The following is a 27,610-nucleotide window of genomic DNA, read 5'->3' on the forward strand; positions in this document are numbered from 1 at the left end:
GCTCAGTAGAGGAGATGGATACAGTACAGTGACTAGGCTCAGTAGAGGAGGTGGATACAGTACAGTGACTAGGCTCAGTAGAGGAGGTGGATACAGTACAGTGACTAGGCTCAGTAGAGGAGATGGATACAGTACAGTGACTAGGCTCAGTAGAGGAGATGGATACAGTACAGTGACTACGCTCAGTAGAGGAGATGGATACAGTACAGTGACTAGGCTCAGTAGAGGAGATGGATACAGTACAGTGACTAGGCTCAGTAGAGGAGGTGGATACAGTACAGTGACTAGGCTCAGTAGAGGAGGTGGATACAGTACAGTGACTAGGCTCAGTAGAGGAGATGGATACAGTACAGTGACTAGGCTCAGTAGAGGAGGTGGATACAGTACAGTGACTAGGCTCAGTAGAGGAGATGGATACAGTACAGTGACTAGGCTCAGTAGAGGAGGTGGATACAGTACAGTGACTAGGCTCAGTGGAGGAGATGGATACAGTACAGTGACTACGCTCAGTAGAGGAGATGGATACAGTACAGTGACTAGGCTCAGTAGAGGAGGTGGATACAGTACAGTGACTAGGCTCAATAGAGGAGGTGGATACAGTACAGTGACTAGGCTCAGTAGAGGAGATGGATACAGTACAGTGACTAGGCTCAGTAGAGGAGATGGATACAGTACAGTGACTACGCTCAGTAGAGGAGATGGATACAGTACAGTGACTAGGCTCAGTAGAGGAGATGGATACAGTACAGTGACTAGGCTCAGTAGAGGAGGTGGATACAGTACAGTGACTAGGCTCAGTAGAGGAGGTGGATACAGTACAGTGACTAGGCTCAGTAGAGGAGATGGATACAGTACAGTGACTAGGCTCAGTAGAGGAGGTGGATACAGTACAGTGACTAGGCTCAGTAGAGGAGATGGATACAGTACAGTGACTAGGCTCAGTAGAGGAGATGGATACAGTACAGTGACTAGGCTCAGTAGAGGAGATGGATACAGTACAGTGACTACGCTCAGTAGAGGAGATGGATACAGTACAGTGACTAGGCTCAGTAGAGGAGGTGGATACAGTACAGTGACTAGGCTCAGTAGAGGAGATGGATACAGTACAGTGACTAGGCTCAGTAGAGGAGGTGGATACAGTACAGTGACTACGCTCAGTAGAGGAGATGGATACAGTACAGTGACTAGGCTCAGTAGAGGAGATGGATACAGTACAGTGACTAGGCTCAGTAGAGGAGATGGATACAGTACAGTGACTAGGCTCAGTAGAGGAGATGGATACAGTACAGTGACTACGCTCAGTGGAGGAGGTGGATACAGTACAGTGACTAGGCTCAGTAGAGGAGATGGATACAGTACAGTGACTACGCTCAGTGGAGGAGGTGGATACAGTACAGTGACTACGCTCAGTAGAGGAGGTGGATACAGTACAGTGACTAGGCTCAGTAGAGGAGGTGGATACAGTACAGTGACTAGGCTCAGTAGAGGAGGTGGATACAGTACAGTGACTACGCTCAGTAGAGGAGATGGATACAGTACAGTGACTAGGCTCAGTAGAGGAGATGGATACAGTACAGTGACTAGGCTCAGTAGAGGAGATGGATACAGTACAGTGACTAGGCTCAGTAGAGGAGATGGATACAGTACAGTGACTAGGCTCAGTAGAGGAGATGGATACAGTACAGTGACTACGCTCAGTAGAGGAGATGGATACAGTACAGTGACTAGGCTCAGTAGAGGAGATGGATACAGTACAGTGACTAGGCTCAGTAGAGGAGATGGATACAGTACAGTGACTAGGCTCAGTAGAGGAGATGGATACAGTACAGTGACTAGGCTCAGTAGAGGAGGTGGATACAGTACAGTGACTAGGCTCAGTAGAGGAGATGGATACAGTGCAGTGACTAGGCTCAGTAGAGGAGATGGATACAGTACAGTGACTAGGCTCAGTAGAGGAGATGGATACAGTACAGTGACTAGGCTCAGTAGAGGAGGTGGATACAGTACAGTGACTAGGCTGTTAGATGATACAAAATATTAATCACGGCCTACCACAGAATGAAACGGTGGCATTTATAGCCGTGTAACTGTTATAACCAGGTCTGTGTTTACTACAATCATCAGTGCATAATATTTACCTGTATTTCTGGTACGGTATATAAAATAGAATTGAGTACAATAGAATCAGACTTTATTTGTCTTGTGACGGAAATTCATATTTTGCTCTGCAAACACATGCAAAGAGGAGCCCAGGGTCATGTAGGGGTTAAGGGCACAGTGGTAATATGTAATAATATGGTAGCTATGAACCAACAACCTTCCAGAAATTGTGATGGGTCATTTGACTAAAACTCTCTCTCTCTCTCTCTCTCTCTCTCTCTCTCTCTCTCTTTCTCCCTCTCTCCCTCTCCCTCTCTCAGAGATGTAGCCTCTGTCTACATCTGTCCTCAGACATTTAAGGCCCACCATGCTGTTCTATCTGCTGCTGGTCTTTCAAGCCAATGCCAATGCCCAGATCGACCCAGGTGAGTCAGCTGCTGTTACTCCACACGCTCCCCCATCCCATTGTTTCCAGTCATACCACACACCTATTAGACCCTGGACTGGTCCCAATTCTCTCTCCTTCTTCCTGAAATGTGCACTTGTTCACTTCCCTTCACTGATTTGAAAGGAAGTGACTGGTGTAAAAAAAAAATATGATGAAAATTTCCCACTAGCACATGCCACCAATTATCAAATGCTTTTAAGTTTGTGGGCAGTATTGAACAAGTGGACACTACAGGAAAAGGAGATATTAATTGGGACACACCCCATATTTAAGTCTCCCCTCTTTAAAACCCAACTGTAATTTCCTTCCATGGGATTTCAGAGTGCTTATTTTTGTTAACCTAACTAACCCTACAAACTGTCTGGCACTTATCCGTCCACGTACACACAAGTATACACACACTGACCATTCAGTCCCTGCAGACTGCATATAGATGCTACATTTCACAGGTCCATTTTAAAAAGTACTAACTAAGTAAGGCAGTGTAGGCTGAAATCGCCTCTTGACGTTGATCTTTGGTCAGTAGCGTTCTCCTCACTAATGGTTGACGTTATGATTGGGGGAGGAGAAGCTGATCCCAGATGTACATTTTTATCATTTAGCAGACACTCTTCTCCAGAGCAACTTGTAGTTAGTGCATTCATCTTAAGATAGCTAGGTGAGACCACCACATATAAGCCATAGTAAAGTCCATTTTGTCCTCAATGCCGGAGACGGTATGACTAGTAATGACCTCCGATTCACTTTCTGCTGGCTCTGACTCCTCTACGGCAGCACACTGCCGCTACCCTCTTGGCATGGAGGATGGCAGAATCCAAGACCATGCCATCACCGCCTCCAGCCAATGGTACGAGACCACCGGGCCACAATATGCCAGGTAAGTGTTCATTGATTACAGCACAGTGCCAGTGTATGAAGTGTATTCTTGATATATGGTAAAAACGTTCTCTCTTCATTCCATGAATTATCTTTATCTTCGTCTCCGTTCGCCACTCTCTGCTATTTATCGGTTTAGTGGTATGCCAATCTGTTGTAACTTATTGCTGATGAACTTTCCATACATTTAGTCATCATTTAGTCATCATTCCATACATTTAGTCATCATTTAGTCATCATTTAGTCATCATTTAGTCATCTTTGAGTCATCTATATAGTGTGTAAAAACATCCAAAATTGTATGACATCATATTTTATGTATGTTTATGCATATGTACCAAGATGTTCAAATAAACCTAAACCTATCTGGGTGCAGGTTGAACCGGGAGGAGGGTGACGGGGCGTGGTGCCCAGCGGGGCTCCTACAGCCCTCTGACACCCAGTACCTGCAGGTCGACCTGGGCCAGCTCACCTTCCTGACAGTGGTGGGAACCCAGGGTCGCTATGCCCGGAACTCGGGTAAAGAGTTTGCCCGCATGTACCGCCTGAACTACAGCCACGACGGCCAGCTCTGGAGGTCCTGGAAGAATCGCCTTGGCAATAAGGTGAGGGAGTGAGGGAAGTGAGGAGTACAGGAAAGGGAAGTGGTGTGAAGAATGGGGGGGAAGGGAGCAGAAAAATGTAGTGTTATGTTGTTTCCAACTATTATGAGTCATTCTAAAGGAAATCTTTTTATGCTGAAATGATTAGAGCACAAACATTATGAATTTGGCTGACAAATATATAGAGTATGTTTAGTTTAGTGGTCAAATATAGTTGTAGAGGTGGAGAAACAGCAGAGAAAAGTATTTTGTCCAGTCTAGGCCAAAGAAATGTCCTGAAGGTTTTGGAAGGATTGTAAAACCAGGATGTTTTACATTGTTGTGTTGAACCACGAGACAAAGTGTAAGAAGGGATTATCTAGGGTGTCGTTTGTTATATAATGTATGCTATTTAGCAGACGGTTTCCATCCAGCAGTACATGCGTATATTTTCAAACCCATAACCTTGACAGCACCAAGCTTTACCAACGGAGTCACATAGGATCGTTCTGGGATTGAACTGGTTCTAATCTCTCGTCAGACGATGGAGGCGAACGACAACGCCTATGTCTCTGTGATCAAAGACCTTCACCCGCCCATCATCAGCCGCTACGTCCGTCTCATCCCCGTCACCAAGATGCCCACCACTGTGTGTATGAGACTGGAGCTGTACGGCTGCCCCTGGCACGGTGAGAGCAGGCATACACACACACGTACACACAACCACAGAATGCATTATGCTATACAACATTTCTCACTATTTCCCACAGCATTTCACAACATTTTGTGTGTGTGTGTGTGTGTGTGTGTGTGTGTGTGTGTATGTGTGTGTGTGTGTGTGTGTATGTGTGTGTGTGTGTGTGTGTATGTGTGTGTATGTGTGTGTGTGTGTGTGTGTCTGTGTGTGTGTGTGTGTGTGTGTGTGTGTGTGTGTGTGTGTGTGTGTGTGTGTGTGTGTGTGTGTGTGTGTGTGTGTGTCAGAGGAGGCTGGTGGGAGGAGCTATAGGAGGACGGGCTCATTGTATTGGCTGGAATGGAATCAATGGAACTGAGTCCAACATGTGGTTTCCATATGTTTGATGCGTTTGATAACGTTCCATTGATTCCATTCCGGCCATTAGATTGAGACTGTCATCCTATAGCTCCTCCCACCAGCCTCCTCTGACACACACACACACAGACACACACACACACACACACACACACACGAAATGCTTGTTTTTGTTGGGACACGATAAATTTAGGTGGTATTGGGTCTGTGAACACACCACAGGGGGATTAGGGATCGCTGTGTGTGGGTGTGTGTGCGTGCGTGTGCGTGTGAGACTGTCCGATCAGTGAAAATGATGACTCAGAACGGAGTCTCTGTCTCCACTCCTCCTTCTCCTCTCTACCACTATCCCCCTCTTCTCTGTACTGTAGACGGCCTGACGTCATACAGCTCTCCTGAAGGTCAGCTGATGATGCCTCCTGGGTATCCCATTGCCAGCCTCAACGACTCCACATACGACGGCGCCCACGAACGAAGGTCGGCCTGGTGCCTGCATACGCACCATCACACACACACATAATGAACCAGGCACTGTCAGATTCAGAGACTTGCATCTCCAGATGAAACAACAAGCCGACAAATACCAATAGAATTTGACCTGAAATGCACTGCAACTCTATCCTTTACCCTGTTTTGATTTAGTTTCCCCTCCTTAATATATAAAGCGCTTTGAGCACTGGAAAAACACTATAAATCCAATCAATTATTGTGCCTTCCTTCTCCCAAGGAAACTGTCTGGGGGGTTGGGTCAGCTGACGGATGGTGTGATTGGTCAGGATGACTTCCTGGTGACGCGGCAGTACCATGTATGGCCTGGATACGACTATGTGGGCTGGAGGAACGGGAGTCTGGGCTCTGGCTATGTGGAGATGGAGTTTGTCTTTGACAAGCAAAGGAACTTCACCTCCATGAAGGTACCAAAGTGCATCCTAAAGAGAAGAAATGGGACAGACGAGGTTAAGGACAGAGATGGGATGGGACAGACGAGGTTAAGGACAGAGATGGGATGGGACAGACGAGGTTAAGGACAGAGATGGGATGAGACAGACGAGGTTAAGGACAGAGATGGGATGGGACAGACGAGGTAAAGCACAGAGATGGGATGGGACAGACGAGGTTAAGAAAAGAGAAGGATTGGGACAGACGAGGTTAAGGACAGAGAAGCAATGGGACAGGTAGTGTTCCTGTCTGTGTAACCTATTGGCCTGTTCATATGAGGTGGTGTTTCTGTCTGTGTAACCTACTGGCCTGTTCATATGAGGTGGTGTTTCTGTCTGTGTAACCTACTGGCCTGTTCATATGAGGTGGTGTTTCTGTCTGTGTAACCTACTGGCCTGTTCATATGAGGTGGTGTTTCTGTCTGTGTAATCTACTGGCCTGTTCATATGAGGTGGTGTTTCTGTCTGTGTAACCTACTGGCCTGTTCATATGAGGTGGTGTTTCTGTCTGTGTAACCTACTGGCCTGTTCATATGAAGTGGTGTTTCTGTCTGTGTAACCTACTGGCCTGTTCATATGAGGTGGTGTTTCTGTCTGTGTAACCTACTGGCCTGTTCATATGAGGTGGTGTTTCTGTCTGTGTAACCTACTGGCCTGTTCATATGAGGTGGTGTTTCTGTCTGTGTAACATACTGGCCTGTTACATTAGATGCAGAACTTTTGCCAAGTGTGACGATTGCATTTATTTCAATGAAAGCTTGAGGTTTGAGCTGCTCAGTGTAAATTATATTCTGGTTTCATTTTCAACATTTTGACGAGCAGCTCACACCCTACAACAATAGGATGAAGAGGCTCACGTTCTTCTCATGTTGGTCAAAAGTTACTCTGTGTAGAAATATATAAAAAATATTTTAAAAATAAAACCTACTGACTTCCCAGTGTAGTTCGTATGTAACAGTGGTCTTCCCTGAACAGGTGCACAGTAACAATATGTTCTACCGCGGGGTGAAGATCTTCTCCTCCGTGTCCTGCTCGTTCAAGCCCCGTCTCATCGCTACCTGGGAGGCGGAGCCGGTGGAGTTCCGAACGGTGCTAGATGACCGTAACCCCAGCGCCCGCTATGTGACCGTGCCTCTGGGACGCCGTAATGCCAAGGCCCTGCGCTGCCGCTTCCACTTCGCCGATGTGTGGATGATGTTCAGCGAAATCTCCTTCCAGTCAGGTAGGAGGGGAAGCAGAGAAATATCTACCGCTAAGGCATGGTACACTTCCTTCCTTCCTTCCTTCCTTCCTTCCTTCCTTCCTGACTTACTCCTCTTCATCCCCTGTGGGACGTAAGGCTACAATGATATACTTCCAGTGCTCTCTGTCCTTTGACACCTGTTGAGCCCCACCAGGCACGGTCCACTGGAAAACAGTTAAAGACCTGTGCAATATATAGAAATAACCACGCCATTTCCTGGGTTTCAGAAACTCTGTAATGTTTGCTTGGTTTTAGGTTGTGACATGACAAGCACAAGCAATGTGCAGAGAATCATTGAACCATCTAAACCCCTGTGAAAATATATACTCTAATGTTCAGTGTCGTATGTGAACACAGGTGATCATTTGAAGAGATTGGTTCCAAAACGCTATATATCTATTTTCTGAAATGTTGGTAAATTAGCGTTTATTGTTTAAAGAACTTAAAAGAGATTGGTGTATTTTTTCACTATCTAATCATGACATTTTTATTTTTTATTTTTTTATTTCACCTTTATTTAACCAGGTAGGCTAGTTGAGAACAAGTTCTCATTTACAACTGCGACCTGGCCAAGATAAAGCATAGCAATTCGACACATACAACAACACAGAGTTACACATGGAATAAACAAAACATACAGTCAATAATACAGTAGAACAAAAGAAAACAAAAAGTCTATATACAGTGAGTGCAAATGAGGTAAGATAAGGGAGTTAAGGCAATAAATAGGCCATGGTGGTGAAGTAATTACAATGTAGCAATTAAATACTGGAATGGTAGATGTGCAGAAGATGAATATGCAAGTAGAGATACTGGGGTGCAAAGGAGCAAGATAAATAAATAAATACAGTATGGGGATGAGGTAGTTGGATGGGCTATTTACAGATGAGCTATGTACAGGTGCGGTGATCTGTGAGCTGCTCTGACAGCTTGTGCTTAAAGTTAGTGAGGGAGATATTAGTCTCCAGCTTCAGAGATTTTTGCAGTTCGTTCCAGTCATCATGAGGTTGTTCAATGACAGACATGTACTGTACTTGTAAGGAGTGCGCTGAGAGTCGGGAAGCAAGTTCAGGGAGTGAGTGTTTTAATAAGTAAACGTAACATAATACAAAACAAGAAACCACGAGCAACGCACAGACATGACACAGAAACAATAACGCCTGGGGAAGGAACCAAAGGGAGTGACATATATAGGGCAGGTAATCAGGGAGGTGATGGAGCTCAGGTGAGTCTGATGACGCACAGGGGCGCGTAACGATGGTGACAGGTGTGCGCCAAAACGAGCAGCCTGGTGACCTAGAGGCCGGAGAGGGAGCACACGTGACAGTATTTGATTAAAATCTATCACTTGATGGATTCATTTCAGAGAGACAAATAAAAAATTTTTTTTTGCAAATGCAATATATCTGCCTCACTCTCAGAGAAATGAGTAAAACTGCTAGGTTTATCACAGTCAAATGTAACTAATAACTATATTTTTATAAAGAAATGTACAAATGATACATTTGTGACATCAATATTTAAATGTTTTAAATAAATAATTCAATACAGTAATATGAGATCTGTATGTAAAACATTTACATTTGAATTGTTTGGCATTTCGTAGATGCTCTAATCCAGAGCGACTTACAGTTAGTGCGTTTTAAGATAGCTAGGTGGGTCCACCACATATCACAGTTAAAAATACAGGATACGAACATTCTAGCAAAAAAAATGATATTTAGTGTTTTGCAAAAAAATTGTTTTTGTTCATACACATACTAGGAATAAAAAATCTGAGAACCGTAATATTTTACACACACACATGAAGGTACCCATAAGCAATCATTTCTGATAAAAAAACACAAATTTGAAACATTTGTGGAAATAGCGTTTTTGGAAATAAACTCTTAATTAGTTCCTTTTGTCCCACAGCAGACACCGTGATTCCTACTCAGATAACCCCGGTGGTGACATCCCCCTGGCCCATGGAGGAGAGCTCCATGCCCACCACCCACAAGACTGGTAACCTTTCAACTCTCTGCTTCAACTCTCACAATCCTTACCATAACCATTAATGGAGAAAATGCAAAACTGAGCGTTTCGGGGTAGTCACTTCGAAAAAATGGTTCCAAAAGGGTTTTTCTCCATTGGAGAAAACTTTTTAGTTCCAGGTAGAACACTTTTTGGTTCCAGGTAGAACCATTTTTGGTTCCAGGTATAACTCTTTTGGGTTTCATGTAGAACCCTCTGGGGAAAGGGTTTATACATAGAACCCAATAGGGTTCTACCAGAAACCAAAAAAGGTTCTTCAAAGGGTTCTACTATGGGGATAGCCGAAGAACCCTTTCAGGTACTAGGTAGTTTGGGCGTTTTCTAAAAGTATAACCCTACACCTCCCTTTTCATATGCAGCACCTCTGAATATTTCAACACTTTGTTTCATTTCAGTTGTTTAGTTGTAGCTGAAAAAGTCTGACTGCAAAAGTGTCAAATAAGCTGAAGGAAAGGGAATGGACCCATCTAACCTGCTTCTACTGTATACACTATAGTTTTCACTATGGAAATAACTTATGTTATATCCTTGATCGTTTATTAAATATATGTACTACTGGCTATAGAACTATATGTATTTTTTTTTTGCCAAACAAATGAAGTTAGTCAACTCCTTAACTCCTCCCCCTCAGTGACAAACCCATCAGCCAAGGACCAACCGGATGATGGGAACACCCCTATTCTGATTGGCTGTCTGGTGACGATCATCCTGTTGCTCGTAGTGATCATCTTCCTGATCTTGTGGTGCCAGTACGTGTGCAAGGTGCTGGAGAAGGTAGAACAGACTATATTCTGGATACCCACATCTGTCATAACCCTTTTTGACTAGCAGGTTGAACTGAGAAGGCAGAAGGGGACGTGAAAGATTGTGTTCTCTGAAGTGAAGAGGAAAATTCAGCAACTCTAGGGGCCTGGAAAGTGTAAATTATCTCTTCGGAAATCTAAATAGCATAATGAAGCTGTCTGTTTTTTGCACGGGCTGTGTCTTAATCCACCTCATCCTTCAATATTCACCTTCCACATCTGCGGTGGAAGGTGGAAGAGCTACAGCGGTGTTTGTCAGACCAGGAGAAACCCCGAAAATCAGTCTTCTCATGAAAACGTCTGTAGAGTCCGAACGGTTTGGCTTACAAACTAATATGACCTTGGGACTCGTCTGAAGTCGGTACCAACTTCTGTCTGTAGCGTCCCAACAGTTTGGGTTACCACCATCGAAAGGTGAGACTGTCACGTACATGTCAGTTGTTTTGCTCTAGGACGCCCACAAGCCTCACAAGACTCGACCGAAGGTCCCCGGGACCAGTTTTAAACAACCATGGAAGTAGTTTAGTGTTTAAAAAATTGGTTAAATATGGGTAAAAAAAAGTCTATCATTTCCTGATCTTTCTTATATCTCTCAGATATAGGTCAGACACTTTAAAACAAACTTCCTTTTGATACATTTTTGGACTATCTGTTTTTCCAGGTAGATAGTTCAATGCGTATCTATGCGTATCTAAGGCCGAATTCAATGTTTTATTAAATTCAAAATCAAATAGCTAAATGATCCATGGTATGACCATCTTAAAACAATTCCATATGTTATCTTAGTAGAACCCCAGCCCGGGCCGTTACACCTTAGGTGTGTTTAAGTGTTTTTATAAAACAACTTCCACTGCCCTCCAAGAGATGCTGAGTTTCCTCTTCACTTCAATTCGCTCCTCAATTTATGTGCCTTGGAGAGGGAGGTAGTGGTAACGTTCCATTCGCTAAAGACTGTGATCCCTGCCTGCTTCCTGCCCCAGGCTCCACGCCGTATCCTCGAGGAGGAGGTCACCGTGCGCCTGTCCTCCAGTAGTGACACTATCATTCTGCAGACCCCTCCCGTGCCCCCCCGGGTCTCTCAGATGGACCACCCGTATGAGCGCGTCTTCCTCCTGGACCCTCAGTACCAAGACCCAGCCGGCCTCAGGAACAAGCTGCCTGAGCTGTCTCGGAGTGCAGAGACCTCAGGTGAACACCTCTCGTTTTCTCTCTTCCTCTCCTTTCTCATCCCACCTTCATCTTTCTTTCAATCAAAGGCATCATGTTACTTCTTAGTCCTTATAGTTTTACATGTTGCTGTGACTGTTACTCCGCCTCTTACAAATCAACTTGTTGATCATGCCGGCTGCTTCTCTGACTCTCAATATTCTCTGGAATGTTGTATGTTATGCATGCTGATCTGTTGTTCAGACTCTCTCTCTTCTTTACCTTCCAGTCCTCCTCCATATCCCTCTAGCCTCTAGCCCTATGCCTTTATGACCTCTTCCTGACCTCTCGTCACAACCGAAGGCCCCTCTCGTGGTAAGAGATGAAAGGTGTGCCAATATGAAGACCCGGAATGGCCACCCAATGATGATTGGAAATGTTGAAATGCCAGTGTCTCTTTGAATAGTTTGTATTTCCGTTTTACTATCAGACTATAATATCAGAATGATATAGAAGACTATAGTGGTGGAGATGGGGAATGTCCTCCATGTCTGTTTTGAGGCTATAGTTCCTTCCCCTTCTGTGTTCCTGTCTGGGACTGCCAGGGTCTGTTACTGTCTGGGACTGCCAGGGTCTGTTCCTGTCTGGGACTGCCAGGGTCTGTTCCTGTCTGGGACTGCCAGGGTCTGTTACTGTCTGTGACTGCCAGGGTCTGTTACTGTCTGGGACTGCCAGGGTCTGTTCCTGTCTGGGACTGCCAGGGTCTTTTACTGTCTGGGACTGCCAGGGTCTGTTCCTGTCTGGGACTGCCAGGGTCTGTTCCTGTCTGGGACTGCCAGGGTCTGTTCCTGTCTGGGACTGCCAGGGTCTGTTCCTGTCTGGGACTGCCAGGGTCTGTTACTGTCTGGGACTGCCAGGGTCTGTTCCTGTCTGGGACTGCCAGGGTCTGTTACTGTCTGGGACTGCCAGGGTCTGTTCCTGTCTGGGACTGCCAGGGTCTGTTCCTGTCTGGGACTGCCAGGGTCTGTTACTGTCTGTGACTGCCAGGGTCTGTTCCTGTCTGGGACTGCCAGGGTCTGTTACTGTCTGGGACTGCCAGGGTCTCTTCCTGTCTGGGACTGCCAGGGTCTGTTACTGTCTGGGACTGCCAGGGTCTGTTACTGTCTGGGACTGCCAGGGTTTGTTACTGTCTGGAACTGTTTTCATTTCATCCTTAGCTTTATGAGTCTGGCACTGTGTTCAAAACGTAGAGTAGGACTGCTGCTCTAGGATCAGTTTAGCCTTTTAGATCATAATGAACAAGATTACTTGAACAAAGGGGATCTGATCCTAGATCAGAACTCCTACTCTCGGGCCCTGGTTATCATAACAGTCAGGAGCTTAGCACAAACTATCACTCTCTCTTTCTCTCTCTGCCTCCCCCTCTCCCCTCTTTCTCTTCCTTTTCCTCCTCCTGCTCTTCCACCTCCTTCTTAACATTCTCCTCCCTCTTCCTCCTGCTCTTCCTCCTCCTGCTCTTCCTCCTCCCCATCCTGTTTTTCCTCATCTTGCTCTTCCTCCTCCTGCTCTTCCTCCTCCTTCCTAACATTCTCTTCCCTCATCCTGCTCTTCCTCCTCTTCCTCTTCCCCCTCCTGCTCTTCCTCCTTAACGTTCTCCTCCCTCCTCATCCTGCTCTTCCTCCTCTTCCTCCTCTTCCTCCTCTTCCTCCTCTTCCTCATCTTCCTCCTCTTCCTCCTCTTCCTCCTCTTCCTCCTCTTCCTCCTCTTCCTCCTCCTCATCATGCTCTTCCTCCTCCTCATCATGCTCTTCCTCCTCCTCCTCCCTAATATCCCTGCTCCTCCTCAGCGTGTGGTGGGGGCTATGCGGAGCCCGATGTCACCCAGTGCACGCCTCATCAGTGCTTCCAGAGCAGCGTGCCGCACTACGCCGAGACAGACATCGTGAGCCTGCAGGGTGTGACCGGCAGTAACATGTATGCCGTGCCCGCACTCACCGTCGACTCGCTCACCCGCAAGGACATCTCCGTGGCAGAGTTCCCCCGCCACCGGCTGCTCTTCAGGGAGAAGCTGGGGGAGGGGCAGTTTGGGGAGGTGAGGACCTTCCTAGTGTTTAACTTCTTGTTGACATACACACAGACAACTGCAGATGACCTCATTCGTTCTTCATGAGCGTCAATGAAGGATGTATAAATCCCAGATTGCCCCTTCAACAGTTATCCACTGGAGGAAACAACAGAAAAAGGTTTACTGTGTGTTATTTTACCAAACTGTTATTCATCATTGTACAGAAGTGACTGTGTTGTTCACCATGTATTTATCATTACTCCCACATTTATAAACAACTTACTAATCATTAGTAAAGTCTTTTTTCAGTCCCTAATCTAAAGTGAGCGCTGTCTATACTATTTCAATAGTTTAGAAATGTTTTGAGTGACCAGACGTTGGTAGACATTCCTGCTGTACCTGGTGAAAGAACAAGCACACGACACAGGATGTTTAATGAACTATATATATGTAAAGTGTTGCTTCCGTCCCTCTCCTCGCCCCAACCTGGGCTCCAACCAGGGACTCTCTGAACACATCGTCCCTCTCCTCGCCCCAACCTGGGCTCCAACCAGGGACTCTCTGAACACATCGTCCCTCTCCTCGCCCCAACCTGGGCTCCAACCAGGGACTCTCTGAACACATCGTCCCTCTCCTCGCCCCAACCTGGGCTCCAACCAGGGACTCTCTGAACACATCGTCCCTCTCCTCGCCCCAACCTGGGCTCCAACCAGGGACTCTCTGAACACATCGTCCCTCTCCTCGCCCCAACCTGGGCTCCAACCAGGGACTCTCTGAACACATCGTCCCTCTCCTCGCCCCAACCTGGGCTCCAACCAGGGACTCTCTGAACACATCGTCCCTCTCCTCGCCCCAACCTGGGCTCGAACCAGGGACTCTCTGAACACATCGTCCCTCTCCTCGCCCCAACCTGGGCTCCAACCAGGGACTCTCTGAACACATCGTCCCTCTCCTCGCCCCAACCTGGGCTCCAACCAGGGACTCTCTGAACACATCGTCCCTCTCCTCGCCCCAACCTGGGCTCCAACCAGGGACTCTCTGAACACATCGTCCCTCTCCTCGCCCCAACCTGGGCTCCAACCCGGGACTCTCTGAACACATCGTCCCTCTCCTCGCCCCAACCTGGGCTCCAACCAGGGACTCTCTGAACACATCGTCCCTCTCCTCGCCCCAACCTGGGCTCCAACCAGGGACTCTCTGAACACATCGTCCCTCTCCTCGCCCCAACCTGGGCTCCAACCAGGGACTCTCTGAACACATCGTCCCTCTCCTCGCCCCAACCTGGGCTCCAACCAGGGACTCTCTGAACACATCGTCCCTCTCCTCGCCCCAACCTGGGCTCCAACCAGGGACTCTCTGAACACATCGTCCCTCTCCTCGCCCCAACCTGGGCTCCAACTCGGGACTCTCTGAACACATCGTCCCTCTCCTCGCCCCAACCTGGGCTCCAACCAGGGACTCTCTGAACACATCAACAACTGCCTCCCACGAAGCATCGTTACCTATCGCTCCACAAAAGCCTCAGAGCGAGTGACGTCACCGATTGAAACGCTATTAACGCGGACCCCGCTAACTAGCTAGCCATTTCACACCTGTTACATATATGCATGTGTGAATGATTAGCTTACTAACATTTACAAATGTGGGAGTCATGGTTAATAAATGATAAGCAAACTGTTTGCAAATGATTATAAATGGCTTATTATGGACCCTTAAAATAATGTGTTACTGGGCACACGATGAAAAACGCTTCAAAACATTATGCAACGAAAAATGAAAATGACTGTTTCTTATTGGACAATTCCAGGTAGTCCCTCCCTGTTTCAGTCTGTTTGGGGCCTAATGAACATGACCCTGTTCTCTGTGCAGGTCCACCTGTGTGAGGCTGAGGGTCTGCCTGAGTTTCTGGGGGAGGGCGCCCCCCTTCCCGACCGGGACGGACGGCCTGTACTGGTGGCGGTGAAGCAACTGAGGGCGGACGCCACCAACAATGCCAGGTGTGTGTTTGTTTATTTGTGTTCACCAGGTGTGTGTGTTTGTTTATTTGTGTTCACCAGGTGTGTGTGTGTATGAATATTCCTACAGTGCTCTGTGTGTATGAATAGCTATGTTCTGACCTGTGGTATTCTAACCCCCCACCACACAAACACACACACGCACACAGGAACGACTTCCTGAAGGAGATCAAGATCATGTCGAGGCTCAACGACCCCAACATCATCCAGTTGCTGTGTGTGTGTGTGAGCTCAGACCCACTGTGCATGGTGACTGAGTACATGGACAACGGAGACCTCAACATGTTTCTGTCACAGAGAGAGATGGAGAGCACCCTGACCCACGCCAACAACATCCCCGCAGTCAGGTGAGACCCTCCTCCTCTCACCATGCTCCTCCTCTGTCTCCTCCTCTCACCATGCTCCTCCTCTGTCTCCTCCTCCTCTCACCACGCTCCTCCTCTGTCTCCTCTGTCTCCTCCTCTCACCACGCTCCTCCTCTGTCTCCTCTCCTCTCACCACGCTCCTCCTCTGTCTCCTCCTCTCACCACGCTCCTCCTCTGTCTCCTCCTCCTTTCACCATGCTCCTCCTCTCTCCTCCTCTATCACCACGCTCCTCTTCGGTCTCCTCCTCTCTCACCACGCTCCTCCTCAGTCTCCTCCTCTCACCATGCTCCTCCTTGGTCTCCTCCTCTCTCACCATCCTCCTCCTTGGTCTCCTCCTCTCTCACCACGCTCCTCAACTCCTCTCTCCTCTCACCACGCTCCTCAACTCCTCTCTCCTCTCACCATGCTCCTCCTCTCTCCTCTCCTCTCACCATGCTCCTCCTCTCTCCTCTCCTCTCACCATGCTCCTCCTCGGTCTCCTCCTCTCTTACCATGCTCCTCCTCCACTCCTCCCCTCTCACCATCCTCCTCCTTGGTCTCCTCCTCTCTCACCACGCTCCTCAACTCCTCTCTCCTCTCACCACGCTCCTCAACTCCTCTCTCCTCTCACCATGCTCCTCCTCTCTCCTCTCCTCTCACCATGCTCCTCCTCCACTCCTCCCCTCTCACCATGCTCCTCCTCTCTCCTCTCCTCTCACCATGCTCCTCCTCTCTCCTCTCCTCTCACCATGCTCCTCCACTCATCTCTCCTCTCATCACGCTCCTCCTCTCTCCTCCCCTCTCACCATGCTCCTCCTCTCTCCTCTCCTCTCACCACGCTCCTCTCTCCTCTCACCATGCTCCTCCTCTCTCCTCTCCTCTCACCACGCTCCTCTCTCCTCTCACCATGCTCCTCCTCCACTCCTCTCCTCTCACCATGCTCCTCCTCTCTCCTCTCCTCTCACCATGCTCCTCCTCTCTCCTCTCCTCTCACCATGCTCCTCCTCTCTCCTCTCCTCTCACCACGCTCCTCTCTCCTCTCATCACGCTCCTCCTCTCTCCTCCCCTCTCACCATACTCCACCACTCTCAGTCATTCCAACTATACCAGGGGTATTCAAATCCAAGCCTAGAGGTCCAGAGTACTACTGCTGGTAATGTTCTACCTGATAATTCATTTTACCCACCTGGTGTCCCAGGTCTAAATCAGTCCCTGATTAGAGGGGAACAATGCAAATCTGCACAGCAGTGGAACTGGCTTGGAGGTCCAGATTTGAATTGACCTGAACTAAACCAATTCTTTCACCCATAGAAATAAAGGTCAAAGACTCAATATTCTATTACTACACCCTCACTTCCTCCAACAACATTGTTCTACATTGTTTTCTTCTTAAGCTAACACATTGGTTCTCTCTCTATCTTCGCTATCTTTCCTCTTTCTCTTCGCTATATTTCCTCACTCTTCGCTATCTCTCCTCTCTCTTTGCTATCTATCTTCTCTATCTTCGCTCTCTCCTCTATCTTCGCTATCACTCCTCTCTCTCATTTCGCTCTCTCCTCTCTCTCTCTTCGCTATCTATCTTCTCACTCTTCACTATCTCTCCTCTTTCTCTTCGCTATATTTCCTCATGCTTCGCTATCTCTCCTCTCTCTATCTTCGCTATGTCTCCTCTCTCTCTCTTTGCTATCTCTCCTCTCTCTCTTTGCTATCTATCTTTTCTCTCTCTTCGCTATCTCTCCTCTCTCACTTTTTGCTATCTCTCTCTCTCTCTCTTTGTAGTTTGTCAGACCTCCTGCACATGTCAGTGCAGATCTCGTCGGGCATGCGCTACCTGGCCTCTCTGAACTTTGTGCACCGAGACTTGGCCACACGCAACTGCCTGCTGGACCGCAGACTCACCATCAAGATAGCAGACTTCGGCATGAGCAGAAACCTGTACAGCAGTGACTACTACCGCATCCAGGGGCGAGCTGTGCTGCCCATCCGCTGGATGGCCTGGGAGAGCATTCTACTGGTGAGAAGGGATAATACTTCAGGGTCATTCCACAAAATTAGTCCCTTTTGGGTAGTTAACTTGGTGAAAAAAATGTACATTTTATTTCACAAAATGTTACAATTTTGTCATGACGAGCCCGTTCAACCTCTCAAGAAGTTAAATTTAAAAACGGACTATAGTAAGTGCTTATTAAGTGCCAAATAAAGTAACATGGTTGATTGTCACAGAGTTGACCGTAACAGGGCCATAAATCCCCTTGTGACAGTGAGAATGGAAGTGTGTTGTGTGCAACAGGAAGGGGCAATTGAATGCAAGCTTCACAAAAAAAGGTAAGACCTTGGCAGGCTGCCAGTAAAAACCATTTCCAGCCTGTCTATCTATGGGTAACAGTCTTGACCTATTATGCTCAACCCTCTCAGTTTTCCACCACAAAAACACTGAAATGGGGCAATAAGAGTAGAATCAGCTCACCTGCATTTGTGGATTTGACTATAATATTTTTTATATATACATATATATATATATATATATATTTATTTAGGAATAGTTTCACCATATTAAAAACATAGTTCAGTTCACGTTACAGGGTTTACTTTAAAATGAGGGGCATGTTGTTTTTTTACATTAAAATGAATCACTAATCACATTAAATAAATAATCATCTTTAGAAAGGATTCATTGTAACAAAATAGCAGCTTTTGTAACGGTCGTCGTATGGAGTGGGTTGATTGCTCATATTTACTTTTATTCAACACTTATAAAACAAAACAAGAAAACGGATGAACGCCAAACAGTCTTGCAGGCTACACACAGCAATGCAAAAACAACTTCCCACACTTCCCATTACAAACACACCCGTATACATAGGACCTTCAATCAGAGGCAACGAGGAACAGCTGCCTCCAATTGAAGGCCAATCCCAATTAACTTAACATAGAACTAAACACCCTAGATCTAACATAGAAATACACTAACCTATAACATAACCCATAAACCCCGGAACACTCTAAACAAACACCCCTCTACATAACACATATCCCAACAAACTCCGAACCACATAAAACAAACACCCCCTGCCACGTCCTGACCAAACTACAATAACAAATAACCTCTTTTCTGGTCAGGACGTGACAGCTTTACTATGATGGTGTTGCTCTGAACCAGAGCATGTGAGCTGAGTTGAGCAGTTGGAAATCCAGCTCATTGCTCTGGCGCACCACATCCTTTCCAACCGCTCCGCTAAAAACCGTTTAACGCTCACAAGTAAAACAACTGCAGCTCCAAATTCACTCCATTCATTAAAATCCCAATTTAACCAACACCATCTATTGTTGTGACTACCTGGACCGACCATTTTGGTTTTGAATCCAAACCATAATGATTTGAATGAAAAGTATTTGAATAAACAACATGAAAAGATGAATGGAAGAAGCACATCATTTCAAATAGGCCACATTCTTTTTTTATTTGTTTTATTTCACCTTTATTTAACAAGGTATTCTTTTGTCTTTTCTTTTTGGTGGACCCTACATCACCATACTCACTCTCTTGCTCTTGGTCCTCATCTTTGTAAGTCACTTTGATTTAGCTCCTGTGTGTTCTATCAGTTTCTTTATGAAAATATTTAGTGAACTCCATGATAGTAGCTAAAGCAAGGGTCTATTAGCAGCGCACAAGTAGACTACAGATGCATGCTGGGCCGGGAATGCCTTGAGCTCGTGAAGTGAGCGCTATTGGAATGAAATTGGAGTGGGTGAGAAGGCCGACGCTCCAGCTTTTGGGAATCTTCTCGCTACGCGCTCCAGTAAAATTGGGCACGATCTGCTTGTTGCTCCGCTCCACTACTCGCTCCGCTTGACGCTCCGCTCCAGCTCCACTACTCGCTCTGCTCCAGCTCCACTACTCACTCCGCTTGTCGCTCCGCTCCAGCTCCACTACTCACTCCGCTTGTCGCTCTGCTCCAACTCCACTACTCGCTCCGCTTGTCGCTCCGCTCCAGCTCCACTACTCGCTCCGCTTGTCGCTCTGCTCCAGCTCCACTACTCGCTCCGCTCCAGCTCCACTACTCACTCCGCTTGTTGCTCCGCTCCAGCTCCACTACTCGCTCCGCTTGTTGCTCCGCTCCAGCTCCACTACTCGCTCCGCTTGTCGCTCCGCTCCAGCTCCACTACTCGCTCTGCTCCAGCTCCACTACTCGCTCCGCTCCAGCTCCACTACTCGCTCCGCTCCAGCTCCACTACTCGCTCCGCTTGTTGCTCCGCTCCAGCTCCACTACTCACTCCGCTTGTCGCTCTGCTCCAGCTCCACTACTCACTCCGCTCCAGCTCCACTACTCACTCCGCTTGTTGCTCCGCTCCAGCTCCACTACTCGCTCCGCTTGTTGCTCCGCTCCAGCTCCACTACTCGCTCCGCTTGTCGCTCCGCTCCAGCTCCACTACTCGCTCTGCTCCAGCTCCACTACTCACTCCGCTCCAGCTCCACTACTCACTCTGCTCCAGCTCCACTACTCGCTCCGCTTGCCGCTCTGCTCCAGCTCCACTACTCGCTCCGCTCCAGCTCCACTACTCGCTCCGCTTGTTGCTCCGCTCCAGCTCCACTACTCACTCCGCTTGTTGCTCCGCTCCAACTCCACTACTCGCTCCGCATGCCGACCGTATTACCTCCCAAGAGAATTCTCTTCAGTTATTGTCGCAGTATATTCCCCCTCAAGCCGATACCACGACGGCCGTCAAGGAAAACACTGGACTTTATGCAAACTGGAAACCACATATCTTGAGGCCACATTTATTGTAGCTGGGGATTTTAACAAAGCTAATTTTTGGAAAAAGCTACCGAAGTTCTGTCAACACATTGACTGTAGTACTCTCTGGTAACACATTGACTGTAGTACTCTCTGGTAACACATTGACTGTAACACTCTCTCTGGTAACACATTGACTGTAACACTCTCTCTGGTAACACATTGACTGTAACACTCTCTCTGGTAACACATTGACTGTAACACTCTCTCTGGTAACACATTGACTGTAACACTCTCTCTGGTAACACATTGACTGTAGTGCTCTCTGGTAACACATTGACTGTAGTACTCTCTTAGGAAAAAAAATAGATCACTGCTACTCGCCCCTTTGAGATGCCTAGAAGGCCCTCCCCAACCCTCCCTTTGGAAAAATGTTTCTCCTCCCTTCCTATAGGCAGAAACTCAAACAGGAAGTACCCGTGCTAAGGTCTATTAAACGCTGGTCTGACCAATTGGAATCCATGCTTTGATCACGTGGACTGGGATATGTTCCGGGTCTGAGAACAACATTGATGCTTACACTGACACGGTGACTGAGTTCATCAGGAAGTGTATAGGGGAAGTTGTTCCCACGGTGACTATTAAAACCTACCCAAACCAGAAACCATGGATAGATGGCAGCATTCGCTCAAAACTGAAAGCGCGAACCACCACATTTAACCATGGCAGGGTGACTGGGAATATGGTTGTATACAACCAGTGTAGTTATTCCCTCTGTAAGGCAATCAAACAGGCAAAACGTCAGTACAGAGACAAAGTGGAGTCACAATTCAATTCCACGCTGTTTAAAGGTACATTCAACGTAGTGATGTAAACTTCTGACCCACTGGAATTGTGATACAGTGAATTATAAGTGAAATAATCTGTCTGTAAACAATTGTTGGAAAAATTACTTGTGTCATGCACAAAGCAGATGTCCTAACCGACTTGCCAAAACTAGTTTGGTAGCAAGAAATTTGTGGAGTGGTTGAAAAACGAGTTTTAATTATTCCAACCTAAGTGTATGTAAACTTCTGATTTCCAGTGTATATACTGTCTTCTATTCTACTGTATTTTAGTCAATGCCACATTGTTCATCCTAATATTTATATATTTCTTAATTCCATTCTTTTACTTTTAGATTTGTGTGTATTGTTGTGAATTGTTAGATACTGCTGCACTGTTGGAGCTAGGAACACAAGCTTTTCACTACATCCACAATAACATCTGCTAAAAATGTGTGACCAATAACATTTTATTTGATTTGAAAAGATGTGCAACATGAAAATGTGGTACCATTTACATAAGTTAATTTATTGATAGTCCCTAACTAGCCCCAGAGACAGACTGTCCAATGTCAAACCAACTTCACCACAACCAGGCTGAAGCTCATTGGTGAAAGGAGTTGGCTAGCACTAGGTAGCATAGGCGATTCCAAGACGCAAGACCTGGTTAGACTGTTTCAAGTTATCTAGAAGGGTGAGTGACTAACTGTGAACTGGTTTTTGAATGTAGAAACAAACACATGCGATTTGTGAACACACACACACACACACACACACACACACACACACACACACACACACACACACACACACACACACACACACACACACACACACACACACACACACACACACACACACACACACACACACACACACACACACACACAAGAGACACCCACAACACAACTCTTGTTGGGCTTCAGTCATGGCTGCTGCATTTCTTAATGACCAAGTCGAAAAACGAGGACAAATTAGAAAATGTATTTTTCTTATAGATGTTTTCTAAGACCCCCTTTCCATTTGTTTGACGAGAAACAAAGCCTTTGCTTGAAAAATGTGTAGTAGCATATATGGCTTCATTTCACATTGAAACAGTGGTGTTGAGTGGACGAGAGATAGAGATTATGTAAATGTGTTTCCTTAAATGTTATCATGTACCCATCAGAGCTCATTCAGAACTCTGATGGGAGCTATAGGCAACCATTTTGACCAGATAAGTCAACCTTTATTTGGCTCCATCTGGGTCCTATGCATTAGTGCACACCATAGCAAAACACTTATGAAACCCCTACCTGCTTGTCTATTTTCTTCCGTTTGGTGCCAAATCAATATGACCCAGATAGATCCCGCAGTTGTTGGTGTGAGGTTTAGGGTGAAGTTGGCCCTTGATGCTGATCTTGGGTCAGTTTTGCATGTTCTGCATTTTCAGCACTAATAGGCTAAGGTTAGGATTGGGGGAGGGGAATCTGATTCTAGATCTGTACCTAGGGGAAACTTCACTGTCTGTGTGGTTCCTCTCCAGGGTAAGTTCACCACGGCCAGCGACGTGTGGGCCTTTGGCGTCACCCTGTGGGAGATCTTCACTCTGTGTAAAGAGCAGCCCTACAGCCTACTGTCAGACGAACAGGTCATCGAAAACACTGGCGAGTTCTTCCGAAACCAGGGCAGACAGGTAAGTGATTTTATTTAATTTATTCATTCATTCGTTTATACATGTGTGACAAAAACATTTAAAAGAGAGAAGAGGGGTATCTGGGTACTGGATTCATCAGTGCATAGGATTAAACATGTCATTAGGTAGAGTAGCGTAGCTTTGTCTCACATTCAACATGTCATTAGGTAGAGTAGCGTAGCTTTGTCTCACATTCAACATGTCATTAGGTAGAGTAGCGTAGCTTTGTCTCACATTCAACATGTCATTAGGTAGAGTAGCGTAGCTTTGTCTCACATTCAACATGTCATTAGGTAGAGTAGCGTAGCTTTGTCTCACATTCAACATGTCATTAGGTAGAGTAGCGTAGCTTTGTCTCACATTCAACATGTCATTAGGTAGAGTAGCGTAGCTTTGTCTCACATTCAACATGTCATTAGGTAGAGTAGCGTAGCTTTGTCTCACATTCAACATGTCATTAGGTAGAGTAGCGTAGCTTTGTCTCACATTAAACATGTCATTAGGTAGAGTAGCGTAGCTTTGTCTCACATTCAACATGTCATTAGGTAGAGTAGCGTAGCTTTGTCTCACATTAAACATGTCATTAGGTAGAGTAGCGTAGCTTTGTCTCACATTAAACATATCATTCTTTTCCATATGGGTAAAATATGACTTAGTTTTGTGCTCAAATTGTGTCATCCTGCATGCAATGTAAACTCATCCTGCATGCAAGGTAAAGTCCATTATATATCTGTGACTATTATTTATTGGTGGCTTTTATATATCTGGGGCTTTTATATATCTGGGGCTTTATATATTTGTGACTATTATATATCTGGTACTATTATATATATGGGCCTATTATATATCTGGGCATAACAGTAATGTTTTGGCACCCCATCCCCCGTCCACTCCATTTTTCTTCTAGATCTTTCTATTCGCCCCACTGCTCTGTCCTCCCTCGCTATTTGAGCTGATGATGCGTTGTTGGGACCGCGACATCGCCGATCGACCCACCTTCGAGGGGTTGTACCAGGCCTTACGACCACACGTGGTCCAGTGAACTTTGAACCCTGGCACAACCAACGGGCGGTCCTGAGTGAGAGGTCCATTTAGCCTGAATTCTCTTCTCTTAACCCCTCTGACTGACAGAAAGAAGGACAGACGGACAAACATACGGACAGAGTGACAGACAGGCATACAGACAGACAGACATACAGACAGCGAGGAGGACTGGAAGAGGATGCAGCGATGTTGTCATTTTGAGAGAGCAGGAAGTGGGTTGAGGTTATCACTTCCAGAATGTGGACCACTTCTTTCATCTTTCACATTCTTCAGTGATAATCATTTCAAATCCATGAAAAAAAGCTCTCACCCTTTTGTCTGTTGATGGTTTGTGTAAATTGAATTCTGTTCATCCATCTTTATACAGTATGTTGTGTTTTCATGTTGTTTTTGTATGGTAGGCCTACCAAAGAAAACATAATATCCCTAAATACCTGGTCTAGTAAGAAATCAACAACTGGACAAATGCTTTTGTCTTGAGGTCCTGTGGTTTTTTTTGTGTAAAGCACTGCTGCCTGGTTGTCTTCCATGAATCCATGATATGTTCCTTTTATTAACCCCACACTGGACTATGATAATTTTGATTTGTTTGACTCAGATTTTATTGTCCTTTTTGAATATGAATGTTATATAGGTCAGTTTGGATAAGGCCTTTGGCTAAAGCAGAACTACTGTCATAGCTAGAATAGGACCCTAACCCTCTGACCCTAACCCTCTGACCCTAACCCTCTGACCCTAACCCTCTGACCCTTACCCTCTGACCCTTACCCTCTGACCCTAACCCTCTGACCCTAACCCTCTGACCCTAACCCTCTGACCCTAACCCTCTGACCCTTACCCTCTGACCCTAACCCTCTGACCCTTACCCTCTGACCCTAACCCTGCTTTAGAGAGGGTTGGGGAGCCACAATGGACTGATGATGAGGAATAGAAAGCACTGTCCCCTTGGAGATGTCTACCGCAAGGCACTGTCCCGCTGGAGATACCCACCGCAAGGCACTGTCCCGCTGGAGATACCCACCGCAAGGCACTGTCCCGCTGGAGATACCCACCGCAAGGCACTGTCCCGCTGGAGATACCCACCGCAAGGCACTGTCCCGCTGGAGATACCCACCGCAAACTGTGCAGCCTTATCAGATAGCATTAAAGCTAGTTAGCATTATTAGATATTATTAGCTATCCCCTACAGAGATTCAGTCATCTGGATTGAGTAGCTGGAGGCTGGTTAGCTTTGGTCCAGGGGTGTTTGTGTGCATTCCAGTGGAGGAACACGCGCTGACGGTGACGTGGACCAGAGCTAGAAGCTGGACAATGGTGACGTGGACCAAAGCTAGAAGCTGGACAACGGTGACGTGGACCAGAGCTAGAAGCTGGACAACACTCTTTACGAGTATACAGTAGCTAGCATGTTGCTGTGGCCAAGCCTCTGACCATACAGCAGCTAGCATGTTGCTGTGACCAAGCCTCTGACCATACAGCAGCTAGCATGTTGCTGTGACCAAGCCTCTGACCATACAGCAGCTAGCATGTTGCTGTGACCAAGCCTCTGACCATACAGCAGCTAGCATGTTGCTGTGACCAAGCCTCTGACCACACAGTAGCTAGCATGTTGCTGTGACCAAGCCTCTGACCATACAGCAGCTAGCATGTTGCTGTGACCAAGCCTCTGACCACACAGCAGCTAGCATGTTGCTGTGACCAAGCCTCTGACCAAACAGCTGTTGTGTTCACAGCTCCGCCTTCAGATGAATTGAGCCATAGCAATAGAATTACTGCTGTACATCCCTGTTCTAGGGAACAGGGAAGTTACTGCTGTACTTCCGTTCGCCTGTTCTAGTACACATATTTCTATGATTGTAGCTGGCTTGCATAGAATTCATTCTGAGTTGCAGGGGATTGAAATGAAGGTTAACCTTAATTGTGGTTGTAAATACAATTGAAAAGCGATCTCTGTGTAGATGTCACATGTCCATAGGGAGATCAATCGATGTTATCATGTTAGTGTAAAAGTTTTAAAAAGCCAAGTTTGACTTTTTTTGTTATTTCAAAACGTTATGCCCCCCCCCCCTATTTTAAGTACATTTTTTTGTATTGCTGCATCCTCTGTTGCCACAATATCTGAGTGAATGAACAGGCATCAAGTGTTTAAAAGTGGCTGACACCAAAGATCTCAACATTGAAATCAGCTTCCGACATTTCTTGTGTTGTCATTGTTAAGGTTATTAACATTAATATTCATGTGTTGTGTTGTTCACCTGTACTGTATCTGATACTTCATGGTGTGTCTGTGTCTGCTGAGAGGAGGGGCTCTGCTGAGAGGAGGGGCTCTGCTGAGAGGAGGAGCTCTGCTGGGAGGAGGGGCTCTGCTGAGAGGAGGGGCTCTGCTGAGAGGAGGGGCTCTGCTGAGAGGAGGGGCTCTGCTGGATGTGTTATGTGTATGTTTGACATTCCACGGAGCACTGGGGGAAGTGGTTCAACTTGAAGTGTGTTTAGATGCCCCGTTGTTGTGCAATACAATCTGCAACGCATGGAGAGGGGGGGGGGTGTAAGGAAACCACTAAACTCAATATCCCAGAGGTCTTTGCTGAAGTAAGCCTGTGTTAGCTAATGTTCGTTGGTAAAGATGAATCCCTTAATGCTGGTCCAGACAGAGTAAATCATGTTTTTTGTTTTCCATTGGTTAGGATTGGATAGAAGAAAGCGGATTATTGACCCGAGCTCTGTGACAGTTCCTCTCTGGACTGGCTTTCTCTACTTTTTGGATGCCATGGAAGCACAACTGTGGTAAAGGTTGGTTTGAGCGTGTGCATGTGGCAGTCTGCTACACTTAGTGTCTCTGTACAACGTGTTCGTACGAGTGTGAAAACCCAAAGGGGTTAGTGCTTGAATGCATAACGGGTGGTAATGACTGGTTGGTTTGGTGCCAGGTGATAGAGGACACTCTCTGATTTTTCTCTTTTCTATTCATTGCTTCAGTTTAGAAACTCTTCTCATACATATGTGGCTGACTTGTACATAGTGTAGTCAGAGTAGATTTGTATAGTAATATATTGGGTGCTGAGGAGAAGATTCCAGCCCCATGACAGTTTTCCTCTGATCTTTTCTTTCTCTTTGTTTCTCATATTAAAATCGAACTTGACAAACGGTATCGTGTCTTTTTTTTTATCATTAAAAAACAAAATATGTTTTAAGTGAGAAAAAAGGAAATACATTCATATGAGCACTGCAACGCCTTCTCCACCCATGCTCTACCAAGGTTTTCCAGCACACAGCTTTGACCAGAGGATGCAAGCGGAGCTGGGCTGGAGCGAGGAGCGCAGCATGCGTAAATGCGAGCGGATTGAACTTATTTGTGAGTGTCTTTCTCTCCCGCTCAAATTTCGCTCCAATACCAACTCAACCACGAGCTCTGCCCAGTATTTTTCATTTCCTTCATCACTGTTCTTTTAATTAGACCTATTTAATTAGACCTATTTATTTAGCCTACCCCACCACTAATGCGCAGAGATGTTGATATGAGTCAAACAAGAAATAGGTCACTGCCTGCGTAATTGATGACAAGACAACCAAAGAGCCCATGCAGCATCATCAGAGACGTTCTGGTTTCTATATAGGCTGTTTAAAAATGAACTGTTAAGATGTTAACACAACAGAGCCACAGTTATAATTAAAGCATCTGGTCATCTA

At 46.3% G+C, this 27,610-nt stretch overlaps 1 protein-coding gene across 3 annotated transcripts in view; it reads left to right on the forward strand.

The window, feature by feature from the left end:
- ddr2l (discoidin domain receptor family, member 2, like) overlaps positions 1-27,069 on the forward strand; it is a 50,765-nt gene extending 23,696 nt beyond the window's left edge. The window contains exons 2-17 of one of the 3 annotated variants that reach the window (XM_029718020.1): positions 2,421-2,525; positions 3,302-3,425; positions 3,801-4,029; positions 4,547-4,694; positions 5,428-5,533; positions 5,784-5,970; positions 6,970-7,216; positions 9,152-9,241; positions 9,903-10,045; positions 11,055-11,262; positions 13,067-13,311; positions 15,154-15,281; positions 15,449-15,646; positions 17,424-17,658; positions 22,730-22,879; positions 23,787-27,069. In XM_029718020.1, the coding sequence (XP_029573880.1) occupies positions 2,468-2,525; positions 3,302-3,425; positions 3,801-4,029; positions 4,547-4,694; positions 5,428-5,533; positions 5,784-5,970; positions 6,970-7,216; positions 9,152-9,241; positions 9,903-10,045; positions 11,055-11,262; positions 13,067-13,311; positions 15,154-15,281; positions 15,449-15,646; positions 17,424-17,658; positions 22,730-22,879; positions 23,787-23,921 (2,631 nt within the window). In that variant the 5' untranslated portion in view covers positions 2,421-2,467 and the 3' untranslated portion in view covers positions 23,922-27,069. The remainder of the gene's footprint in view (positions 1-2,420; positions 2,526-3,301; positions 3,426-3,800; positions 4,030-4,546; positions 4,695-5,427; positions 5,534-5,783; positions 5,971-6,969; positions 7,217-9,151; positions 9,242-9,902; positions 10,046-11,054; positions 11,263-13,066; positions 13,312-15,153; positions 15,282-15,448; positions 15,647-17,423; positions 17,659-22,729; positions 22,880-23,786) is intronic. The other 2 variants (XM_029718021.1, XM_029718022.1) reach the window with 2 other exon arrangements.
- Positions 27,070-27,610: the final 541 nt, after the last annotated feature.

The sequence above is a fragment of the Salmo trutta genome, chromosome 27 (genome assembly GCF_901001165.1).
Source record: "Salmo trutta chromosome 27, fSalTru1.1, whole genome shotgun sequence".
NCBI classification, from domain to species: Eukaryota; Metazoa; Chordata; class Actinopteri; order Salmoniformes; family Salmonidae; genus Salmo; species Salmo trutta.